Below are 12,064 nucleotides of genomic sequence, written 5' to 3'. Positions count from 1 at the left end.
AGTACAAGTAAGTCATCTACATATAAATGAACACATTCCAAGGGAAACAAACTGAAGGCTTCAGAGCAGGGGTGGGGGATTGGGATAGGCCAGTGATGGGTATTAAGGAGGGCACATATTGCATGGTACACTGGGTGTTATACACAAATAATGAATCATGGAACATTGAATCAAAAACTGGGGATGTACTGTATGGTGACTAATATAACAAAATAAAAATTATTAAAAAAAAAGTGCATCTAAACTAAAAAAGGGCACCCAACTGATGGCCTTTGTTACCTGTTTCTTTTTCACCCTGGCTCCACTGAAGACAACAATAAATTATAAAGATAAGAATAACAATTCTTAAATTTGTGCCAAGTGCTTTGCATATATTATTAAATTTGAATCCTCATCAACAAGCCTATAATATAAGTATCATTAGCCTCATTTACAGTTGAAGAAACATGAGTTTAGAAAGATTTAGTAATTCATCCAATGTAACAAGGTCAATGGCACAATCCAAACTAGGGATTGTCTCACCCCAAAGCTTTTGCTTTTATGATTATGTTGAACCTTTATTTTCCATATTATCACCAAAATGTTTCTAACCAGATTCCAGCTATGAAAGGCCCCCCCAGAATAGCTGCTTCACCCCAAATTCTCTGAACCACAAGCTATGGGGTAGGGCAAAAGATTTAAGTCCTTACAAAGGGGCCCACGGAACTTTGGGACTCCAGAGTTTAAGCACTGGAGTCTCAGAAGTTTCCAAACAGCATGATGATTGGCATTATGATAGGAAGAGCATCTGCATTCCCCAGAGGCCCCACACTCCTCTGCATCCCTGCAGTGAGGTGAGCTCTGTATCACAGCACAGGAGGCTTTGCTATAAAACAGAGAAGATGCGGAGAAAGATGATCTCCGCAGCACTCTAGCCTCTCTTGAAGAAAGACTCTGATCCAGAAAGAAGCTGGAAGAATGGGCTTGTAGAGACCCAGGCTTAGGGGGCTGAGTGATTTGGCATGGTGTGACTCTCGGTGAGGACTTGGGAAGGACTGCTGCCCTTTCACATTCCTCTTGCCTTCAGGAACTAGTTCTTGTATCATCAAATCGATGGCAGCCTACGCTGAGGGTCTGCCCTCTGGCTCTGGAAAGAGGTTTGAACACAGTGCCCTTCCTCCTTAGGCAGGTTTGGCTCTTTGCTTTCCATGTGTTTGGAGTCATATAGCCTGGACTTAAGGAGTTGTAGGATTTTAGGGCAGGCTTCCTAATTTCTCTGAGCTTCTTCGTTACGTGTAATGAGGACATAGAGGGGATCTATTTCTTACAGTACCAGGTAGGATTCAGCAAGACTATAGTCCATTTTTGGCTATTATTTCTTGAGAGGTTACAATATGTCATGCATTGAACTCAGCCGCTAACATGGATCATATTTTTCAACACCAAGCCTATAAGGCAGGTTGTATTATTGTCTCCATTTCAAATTTGAAGAAATGGAAACTCAGAGAATCTACTTGCCCAAGGTCACCCAGACCGTGAGTAGTGGAGCTGGGATTTAAACTTGAGGTTTTCTGACTCAACCGTATGATCAACCGTATGATCAACCGTATGCTATTAGCTAGCTCGTTACCTGGCACCTAGCAGATTTCAATGCATGGTAGGGCAATTGTTATTGATGATTTCCATGAAGAGGGATGATGATAATTATCATCAGTGGCTCTTGTGGGATTTTGTAAGCACCTTGAAGGTCGGGGCCACCCCTGGTTTATCTTTGCAGACTTACTTATATAGCACTTAGCTGCATATGGGTCGAATGATGCCTGCTGCTCTGAGTGTCTGTGATGCGGTGGAACACCTGTGTTAGTGCATATGTGTGACGGCACATTCATCACCATTTAAATAGGGGCAGAGATTTAACCCATGACAGAACTGTGTTTACAGAAAAGAAATGAGCCTTATTGGGTCGTTTTGCTGAATAGTCAATGCTAATTAAAAAATACCTTCATTTCGTGGCATAATATCTTTCAGAAAGGCAGAATGAGTTAAAAGTACACGTTTTGTGTTTGGCTCCTGGCTCAGCTATTTATTATCTGTGCAACTATGACCAAGTTACTTAACCTCTCTGAATCTCAATATTTCCATCAGTAAAATTTAGGGAATAACAATATTACCTGCCTCAGGTATCAGTAGGGCATTAAACAAGATACTGATTGTGAAATACTTAGCACAGCACCTGGCCCATAGAAGGTGTTGCATCGATGTAAATTACTATTTTAGACCCAGGCTGTTCTTTTTTTCCCCATCTCTCTCCTTCCTCCAAACAAGAATGAAGCTATGATAATAATAGCCAACATGACAGGCAGTGTTAAATATTTTGTATTTGTTAATTAACTTAATTTTCACACAAATGTGGAAACTGAGGCACAAGAGTTAAGTTAACCTGTCCAAGCTCATGTAGGCTCCCGATCCTGTGCTCTTATCAAAATGCCATATTGTTTCTATGCATTGACGAATCTAGACCAAACCTCTCTTATTTTCTTATTAGTGAGGATAAATCGAGTTTCTGGGCTGCACGCCATTACATTATTACATATAAGAAACAATATGTCATTCCTTCCTACATTCTCCCTGATCACTAGGTAACAAGTATAGTGGTTTTCCACACTTGGGGATAAATGTATTACCCTGGATTTCCACTGAACAGTGATGGGTGATCAGTCAAGATCTCAGATTACTCCAGCATTAGGTACTAGTGATAGGTAAGTTCAGGCAAGGTATTTGAGGAGCTGAACCAGAAAGTAAATGAACTTTGTGTCACCTAGTTCTTAAAGGGCTAGGGGAAATATATCTTTGTTTTATACCTACCCTATATTGGACTACCTATGAAATCAGAACTTTCACGAATTTCTCAGATTAGGATGGAGCATCACTGTGTAACTGTCAAACTTCAGCCACTACTCAATCATCTAGTTCTGAACTCCTACCAACTCCAGAAACTTCACCACCCCCGTGTTACTTGAAATCCCTGAAAACTATGCCATAAGGCCTGTCATCACGGCTCTTCTCTGGGTCAGCGGGATGAACAAACTATAGGCTTGCTAGGGGCACAGTGGTCTTGGATACCACTCACTATAACACAGTGAAGCTGGAAGGCTTGGTAACCTGCATAAGATGGGGTGGCAAATTTATGACAGAGTTGGGTATAGCACTAGGAGCTCCGTCTCTGAAGCTTGGTCTGTAGCGCCCCATTCCTTTCCACCATCTACCCTACTGCTTCTTGTTTTCTCAGCCAGCCTATTTTCACTCCCCAGCTCACAAGTAAACACAAACTGGTTTTCAATAAAAGTTGTGGCTTCTGGACCAAGCTTTCTGGGCTGGGAGGCTGGACAGCCTCTGAGCGCCCCAAACTGTAATTATAATTTTGCTTCTTCCCAACCCACACATCTTCTGGGAGCCTAGCAAAATTGAATTTCTGGGTCAGTGTTGGCCTTTACCATTTATGATTTAATTAACTCTGAAAGAAGCTAAGCCTCTTTCTCAGAAAGGAAAAACACGAGAAATGGTAGCCAAGCTCCCACTCAGTACAACATAAATGTCTCCTGGACTGTGACCTTGACCATGGAGTTTCAAGAAAGGTAAATATGAAAGGAGGTGATTCTCAGGAGGCCTCACTCCTTTGTCAATGAGGTGGCCTTTGCAGTACTGAAAGCTATAGTGACTCCTGAAGAATTCATCACTCTGTGCCTGGGACACTTGGATTTTTCCCACCAGCTTTTCTCTGTGGCTCTATGTCAAGGATCAGGTCTATATTATTCCCCTCACCCTCCTGCCTGGGAAATAGTATGTGCTCCATATTTGTTGACCAATGTACCTTTCATTCCAAATCAACTCTGGTCCTTAAAGATGCTTTAGGTTTCAAGATGGAAATCCAATCATATCCTTCCTGGCTTAAAAACCCTCTGACAGCTTTCCATGGTCTTGGAATAAAGTTCAAATCCTTCCTGTGGCCTAGGAAGCCCTGAGTTGTCTGGCCCTACGTTAGTTTTTAGTCTCTTCCTGTAGCATGCTCCCCATCATTGACTAATCTCTACTCACACTGCTCTCCTTTCTGGTCCTAGAATACACGGAGCTCCTTCCTATCGGAAAGACTTTGCACTTGTTATTTCCTGCACCTGGCATCTTTTCCTTGGTACTTTTTTTTCTATTTTTTAATTGAAGTATAATTAACATACATCATTATATTAGTTTCAGGTGCACAACATAATAATTCAACAATTCTATACATTACCCAGTGCTCATACTCTTGATTCCCTTTAACTGTTTCACCCATCTTCTCTTCGGAAACCACCAGTTTGTTCTCTGTATTCAAGAGTCTGTTTTTTTTTTTTTTGTCTTTTTTTCCTTTGTTCATTTCCCTTATGAGTGAAATCATATAGTATTTGTCTTTCTCTGGCGGACTTATTTCACTTAACCTTATACCTTCTAGGTCCATCCATGTTGCCTTGCAAATGACAAGATCTCATTCTTTCTTATGGCTGAGTAATATTCATGCACACACACACACACACACACACACACATCTTCTTTATCCATTCATCTATGAATGGACACTTGGGTCACTTCCATATCTTGGCTATTGTAAATAATGGCTACAATAAACATAGGGGTACATATATCTTTTTGAATTAGTGTTTTCATTTTCTTTGGAAAAATACACAGTAGTGGAATTACTGGGTCATATGTTCCTTCTCAACCTTCAGGTATCAAGTGGCACATTACCTACTCTGAGCAGGGTTTCTTGGCCACTGGAATACCCTACCTCCCTATCACTTTTCACTGCAGCAACCTCTTCATTTCTTCTAGAACCAAATTACGATCTGCTATTATCTTATATATTTATTTGTTCATTTGTTTATTGTGTAAGTCCTTTAGTAGAATTTACATTCTATGAGGCCAAAGCTTGATGTATGTCATTCATGGCTGTAGCCCCAGCACAACGTGGATGCAAGGAAAGCATCCCATGTACACTTGCTGAGGGAATGCAAGTACCTAGCCCTTCTATCATTCTCTTGCATCTAAATTTCAAAGAAGCCATTCAGAGAAGATGTCCTGTTTCCATTTAAATCATTCCAAGTCCCAGTACACTGAAAACATTTTTGGTTACACTAAGACAGGAAGTACCATTAAGATGATACATTAGGCAAGGAATTGGCCGGCGCAACTTCCTTTTCTGACTTTGTAACTGACTTACTGTGGGGGCGATTTAATGTGACTCCATTTGTATGAGTAATTTGGGTGTAATAAGCCTGGCCCATTTTGAGTTGCCATTAGGACAAATAATATATTTCACAGAAGAAAAATGTTACAGAAAGTCATTGCATTTTGTTTTTGTTTTTTTGCTTTAATGTGGTCTCATTAGATAAGGTCCCATTGAAAAATGCTAGGGCTATGACAAGATTTACCAGCGAGGGCATCTTATTTTCTTTTTCCCTTGGAAAGTGACAGGAAACAGTCTGGTTGTGTTTTCTAATTCCTGACAATAATGAAATCCATACGTCACAAAGCCCGTGGTTTGTCAGGGAATAATAAACTGGTTAAATAATCAAATGTCGGGGCCCCTGGGTGGCACAGCGGTTAAGCGTCTGCCTTCAGTTCAGGGCGTGATCCCGGCGTTATGGGATCGAGCCCCACATCAGGCTCCTCTGCTATGAGCCTGCTTCTTCCTCTCCCACTCCCTCTGCTTGTGTTCCCTCTCTCGCCGGCTGTCTCTATCTCTGTCAAATAAATAAATAAAATCTTTAAAAAAAAATAATCAAATGTCAAGTAGCATCCTTGGTTTCCATTCAGAAGAATATAATTTCAGATAATTTAGCACAATATTGGACTGCTAACTAAAACTGCCTTTCTTTTTAGGCCAATTACTTAAATTTCTCTGGCATTTAACCTTCAGGGCTTGCTTTCTTTAGAAGATAACTTACATGGTACAAATCCACCAAGAAAGTCACTTTGGAGTCTATCTTCCACTCAGGGAATATGTTCCGTTTCCTTACATCAATTTTCCCAAATTAAAGTAATTTGCATACCGTCTTCCCCATCTTTGCTATTCCTACATACCAACACAGGATACTTCCGTGATTATTTTTTTTTTTTTTATCACATCCAGGTACCACCTGGGCTATTATTTACTTAATATATTTTACTTAAATTAATTCACTTTTAAATGTTAATATATTTCCTTATAAAAGAACATTTATGTCACTGAAGCAGCACCACCAGTCATGAATGGAAGGTAACACAAATTAGAAACTGTTATTGCTTTACCTGTTTATTTGTTCATGCGTTTACTGAATGCGCCCTTTACTAGAACGTACACTCTACAAGGCCAAAGTTGGATATGTCAAGGCTGTAGCCCTAGCCCGAGATGGACACAAGGAAAGCATCCCATGTACACTTGTTGAGGGCATGCAGGTTGCCTACCCTTCCGGTCTTTCCCTTACATCTACATTTCAAAGGAGACATTCAGAAAAGGTATTCTCTTTCCATTTAAAACACTCCAAGGCCCAATACACAGAAAACATTTTTGGATAAGTGAGATCTGAGCCTTGCTATAAAATTCTAATTGGAGGCTCTTGTCTGCAGAAGACGCAGAGCCTGAGGCCTCTGGAGGTGTTAAAGATCCGCTAGAACCAAATGGAAAAGCAGTTAGTCCTTATCGCATGATTTGATTTTACTCAAAGCCATGTCTTGATAAAACCTTAACCTAATCTGTTATCAGCAGAGCTAAGAGGACTGTCTTTTTTTTTTTTTTTAAAAGATCTTATTTATTTATGTGACAGAGAGACAGCCAGCGAGAGAGGGAACACAGCAGGGGAGAGGGAGAGGAAGAAGCAGGCTCCCAGCCGAGGAGCCCGATGTGGGACTCGATTCCGGAATGCCAGGATCACGCCCTGAGCCGAAGGCAGACGATTAACGACTGCGCTACCCAGGCGCCCCTAGAGGACTGTCTTTTGAAAAACACCTGGCATGGGAAGAAAAGTCTTCTGCTCTGTTTCATGGGAGGTGGACAAATACATCCGAGTTCTTGAATCCACAAAGTATTTCTCTTCTCCATTCTCATGCCTTCCTGAGATTGCCTGCCTAAAGACACAATTTCAATTACTTCTGCCTCAGAACCTCCACTGCATTCCCACAGAAGCAGAAACAATGTTTTACAAATGGAGGCAATACTCTTTGAAATAAATATATTGCTTGAAAACTTGTGATAACATATTTTCCTGGCTTTCCACGTTAAAACCCAGGAGAGGAGGACAACTGAATTGAGAGGATATATAGTCTGCTTGGAAATATCCCACATGTAGTACCCAGATTGATAAAATGAAGGATGAGCAGAGGACACACACACACACACACACACACACACACACACACACACACACACACATGCACACACACCATTTTTTTCCAATCAGAAAGTATATTTAACTCACAAACACAGCATTCTTATATTACGCACCTGATGCAAAATGATCATGCTGGGCAGGGCCCTGGTTGTAAGTGAAGAGACAGCACTGGCTAAGGAGGTGAAGGAGAGCTTGGAACCTCCATTACCAGGTTTGGACAATATAGATTAGCATTTCCAATGCATGCTAATAGGTAATAGTTGAAATAAGTTTGGGAAACTCATGAATAAACAAAGCTAAATAGGTTTATTTACTGTTGGAAATCTTCAAAGGTTTTGAAATGCTCATGATGAATGCTGAAAAACTCAGAAAGAGATGTAATGTCTTGCATTTCCCAAACTTAATCATGATACCACTCTCCTTGCTCTTGTTTTTATTGGAATCATCTCCATATTTGAGTTCCAAAAAACCACACCCTTGGACAAAGTGGGTTATGCTATGTACTTCTGGATTTCTGACTGTATTTGGTAAAACAAAACAAAACAAAACAAACCCCCAAAAGTCAAATTCCTTCTAGACGCATGATGGGATAAGATGTGGGTTTCCAGTTACTGGGTAAAATACTTAGTAGCGGCAACAAGAGAATTAATGAGTAACAAATAAAACTGGCTTGAATTGAATTTTTGGTTTTAGAATGTTTAAATAAAGTATGGCATCAGCGGGCTGTAAGAATAGTCAGAAACAAGATTCAGAAGATGAGTAGGGCAGGAAAAGGGCTAAACTTGTCAGATGATGAAGTAGAGTTATTAGGAGAGATGAAAGATAACCCTCAAAAGGACACTTTTTGGGGTAATCAAAATCAAGCAGCAGACATGATAGCTGGGGATTGGTAATGGAAAAAATTATATGTCAAAGTAGAGAAGAAAAGGAGAAGAAATATAAGCTTCAAAGAAAAAAAATGATAGGATTCTGAGTAAGTCCAAACTTGGGAGAAAGGAAGACAATGTACTGCACCAATAGCCTCATTCATCCAACCAGATAAAGCCAGAGACAGAGACAAACTTCTAGAACTGAATGATGACAAAGAAAGAGGTAAAGAAGAGAATTGGGAAAAGAATTGTGGATTTAGAAGGAGGATGAATAGAGATTTAAAAGGAATTGATATAGAAAGGATAAAAGAAGAGACAGCAAGATACACAGCATTGCTAGATTTCAAACTCTGGATTTATCTCTTTGGGATACTAAGAAATGGCAAGTACAGGGCACTTAAACCTTTTCTTCTCCTATGGCAGACATATCAAGTTTATCACGCAGTATTTTCCCCTGAATATAGATTTGCCCTCAGAACCCTTCTTAACACAGCACTCAAGGTAGCCATTACTGACTGATTTGACTTCACCCTAGACATGAAACTTGCATTCTTAATGTATTTATTTATTTTTTAATAAAGATTTTTTATTTATTTATGTGACAGAGAGACAGCCAGCGAGAGAGGGAACACAAGCAGGGGGAGTGGGAGAGGAAGAAGCTGGCTCCTAGCCTAGGAGCCCGATGTGGGACTCGATCCCGGAACACCAGGATCACGCCCTGAGCCGAAGGCAGATGCTTAACGACTGCGCTACCCAGGCGCCCCTACATTCTTAATGTATTTAAAAACAAACAAGCAAACAAGCAAATCATCTGTGAGGTTTTAGTAATACCTGCTCACTGATGGAAGAGAAATGAAATTATTACACTCTTGGCTAGAAAAGCAAAATGTTTCAGTGTGAGATGTTTATTAATATGTACATAATAATGCACATATGTGGATATGAGTAAATATATACGTGAAATATGAGTATTTCAAAAACGTAGACCAAAGTGTTCCATATTTATTTGTAATCTGAAACTCTGTTTTAAACATTCATAAGCATATGAAAATCAGCTCATCATTTACCCTGGCAGCTGAAATCTTTAAACCCAATAAAATGATATGAATTATGTTTTAAGTTAAAATAGCTCATATGAAACAACAGCCTGTTAGAATAATCAGAGCTTTCTTCCTTCTCTATCTTATGACACCATATTGGGCCCAACATCCAAAAAGTTGGCAGAAACACCAAATAAGTTTTTCTTCCCCCACACATGACACATTTTTAAAAGCATGTATAAATACAGCATAACATAATAGCATTGATAATGATCACACCATGGTGGCAGGTGTGGGAAAAATTAGGATTTTTATCAAAGGCAGGCAGTAAAGAAGAAACTGCATTCATTTTCAGTTTAAAACTAAGTTAAAAAAAGGGAGGAAGGGTAGTGTGTGACAAGTTGTATTGGTTTCCATTTCTTCTTGCTTACATTCATTAATTTTGTCCAGCTTCTGAGCATCTGAGGTCTTTGCCTATTCATGCAAAGAACCACTTGAAGGCATACAATGCCCTCAGATTTTTCTCTAGTCCGGGAAACATTCAGTGCTTTCTTTGAACTATTTTGTTTGAACATGCTGGTAAGTTATTCATATTCTGCTAAACAGTTCATAATGCTCTGGGGAAGGAGAGGCGGTACATTGTTATCAGGGGTTACCATTTTTATGACTTTTATGAATTAACAACAATAAAAAAAGAATGCTCATTAGTGTAGGCTGGCTTAATTGAGATAGAAAAGGAAGGGAAAGAGGCAGTGGATAGGGAGGGAAAAAAGCAGTGACCTCTCCAGAATCGTTGAGGCCTGAGAGTCTACTGACCCAAATGAACTGATCATCATCATTTTATGAACCACTGTCATAGAATCCTAGCTGGTCTCCTGCATCAACTCTGGCTCACTCCACTGCAGCCACAGCCATCTTTTTTAAAATACATATCTAATCACATCCCTGTACTTTCCTCTCCATGGTCTAGCAAGGTCCTTCATTGTTTGGTCCCTTCCTACCTCACTGGCAGCTTCTGGCATACCTTGTTCTCTGAACTCTAGCCCACCAACCTTTTTTCCATTCTGCTTTCCCACAGGGTCTTTGCTGACCACAGGGCCTTTACACAAGCTGACTTTGCCCGGAATACTCTTTCTACTCCCACCCCATCTCACTCGACTTTTATAATACTAGCCCAAATGTCTTATAACTCCTAAAGAAGGCCTACTCTGACTCTGTCCCCACAAAGTGATTTAGGACCCCTGCTACCTCCTCTCAAAGCACGCTTTCCTTTTCAGCATTTATAACTATTTGTAATTATATATTTATGTGACTATATTTCTGATCCTTCTACTCAATGGTGAACTCTGTAAGGCTACAGCAGTAACTACCTTCCTCTCCACTGGGCAACACTACCTTGTACAAACACAGTGAGTATTTGACAAATATGTGTTGACCAAATGCATTAATGTATTATATTTAATATAACATATTACTTTACTGACATAGTCATAACGGTGGCACATAGAGAAAGATTTTTGAAAAAATTGCTTATACCATGAACCAAATATCATTTAGTAAATCTAATAAAACAAATTTGTATCAAACTCTCCTATACATTGTATCAAAGGATTGAAGCTGAGGTGAACACATAAAGCCTCCAGAAAGGAGACTGTTTCTTTACTTTCCTTCTGTTCTCTGCTCTGAAAGAACTGGAATCTTTATGGCTGCTGAATAAGAATGTAATCAAGTCATCTTGTTTGGAAAATAAACAAGGTACATGACTTCTAGAACCTTCTGGGGAAACCAGACCTTTAACTTGGAGTGAGACAAATGGTGCCAATGAGCACAGCTTTCTGGAAGATGAACTGTGGAGGAACAGAACTTACGTTGGTTTAGAAGCCTCAGCCTGGTCAGTCTGTAGTTTCTCTCCTCCTTCCACCTCCATTGTGCAATACACAATGCGATTTGGAGCCAAGGATTTGAGGCCTTGGACTTCCATGATCACCACCTGGAAAGAGAATTACACATGGTGGAGGTTATTGCCAAAGTCCATAGACAGCATCACCCAGAAGAAAATTAAGAAGTTACCAAAAACCCCAAGAGGTATCTGGTAGCTTCTATCAGTTTTCTTTTTTTTTTTTTTTTTAAAGATTTTATTTATTTATTCGACAGAGAGAGACAGCCAGCGAGAGAGGGAACACAAGCAGGGGGAGTGGGAGAGGAAGAAGCAGGCTCATAGTGGAAGAGCCTGATGTGGGGCTCAATCCCGTAACGCCGGGATCACGCCCTGAGCCGAAGGCAGACGCTTAACCGCTGTGCCACCCAGGCGCCCCTTCTATCAGTTTTCTATCAGTCAGGCTGGTATCAGTCCAGCCTGAAGATACAATTCTTCATACTGTAACTTATTGCCTCCCAGATGGAAAGACAACCCTCACTTTTTCAGATGCTCACAGGGGCCAGACAGGTAATGTGAAATGGGCTGCTCTTTTCCTGGGCTGAATGCATAGGATCACTTTTCATTTCTACAAAGAAATAGGCTCTCTCTTATTTTCTTTAAAAATAGTCTAGCTTTTAATTCAGAACTTGGCAGAGACAAAGGCTCAGAAATTCACTTTTCTCTTTACAATGAGATAAGTGATAATGCAAATGCTAAGATAAAGGGCAAATACCATTCAGCATTAGAGGTGGAGATGCAGCAGGGAGTAGTGGGGCCTGGGGCAAAACAAGAGAGCATACGCTCCATCTAAACAGAGCAGTTAGTACCCAGTTGCAGCCCATCGTGGCCTTGTTTTTC

General features: G+C 40.3%; 1 protein-coding gene across 1 annotated transcript in view; it reads right to left on the bottom strand.

Moving 5' to 3' along the window:
* The window catches only part of CADPS (calcium dependent secretion activator), a 799,713-nt gene that overhangs the window by 221,229 nt on the left and 566,420 nt on the right, over window positions 1–12,064 (bottom strand). Inside the window, exon 15 of the mRNA XM_087866885.1 lies at window positions 11,157–11,278. Coding sequence (XP_087723011.1) covers window positions 11,157–11,278 — 122 coding nt within the window. The remainder of the gene's footprint in view (window positions 1–11,156; window positions 11,279–12,064) is intronic.

This window comes from Ursus americanus, chromosome 14 (assembly GCF_024610735.1).
Source record: "Ursus americanus isolate L20-20 chromosome 14, mUrsAme1.1.p, whole genome shotgun sequence".
NCBI classification, from domain to species: Eukaryota; Metazoa; Chordata; class Mammalia; order Carnivora; family Ursidae; genus Ursus; species Ursus americanus.
This window is presented reverse-complemented; position numbering and strand designations above follow the sequence as displayed.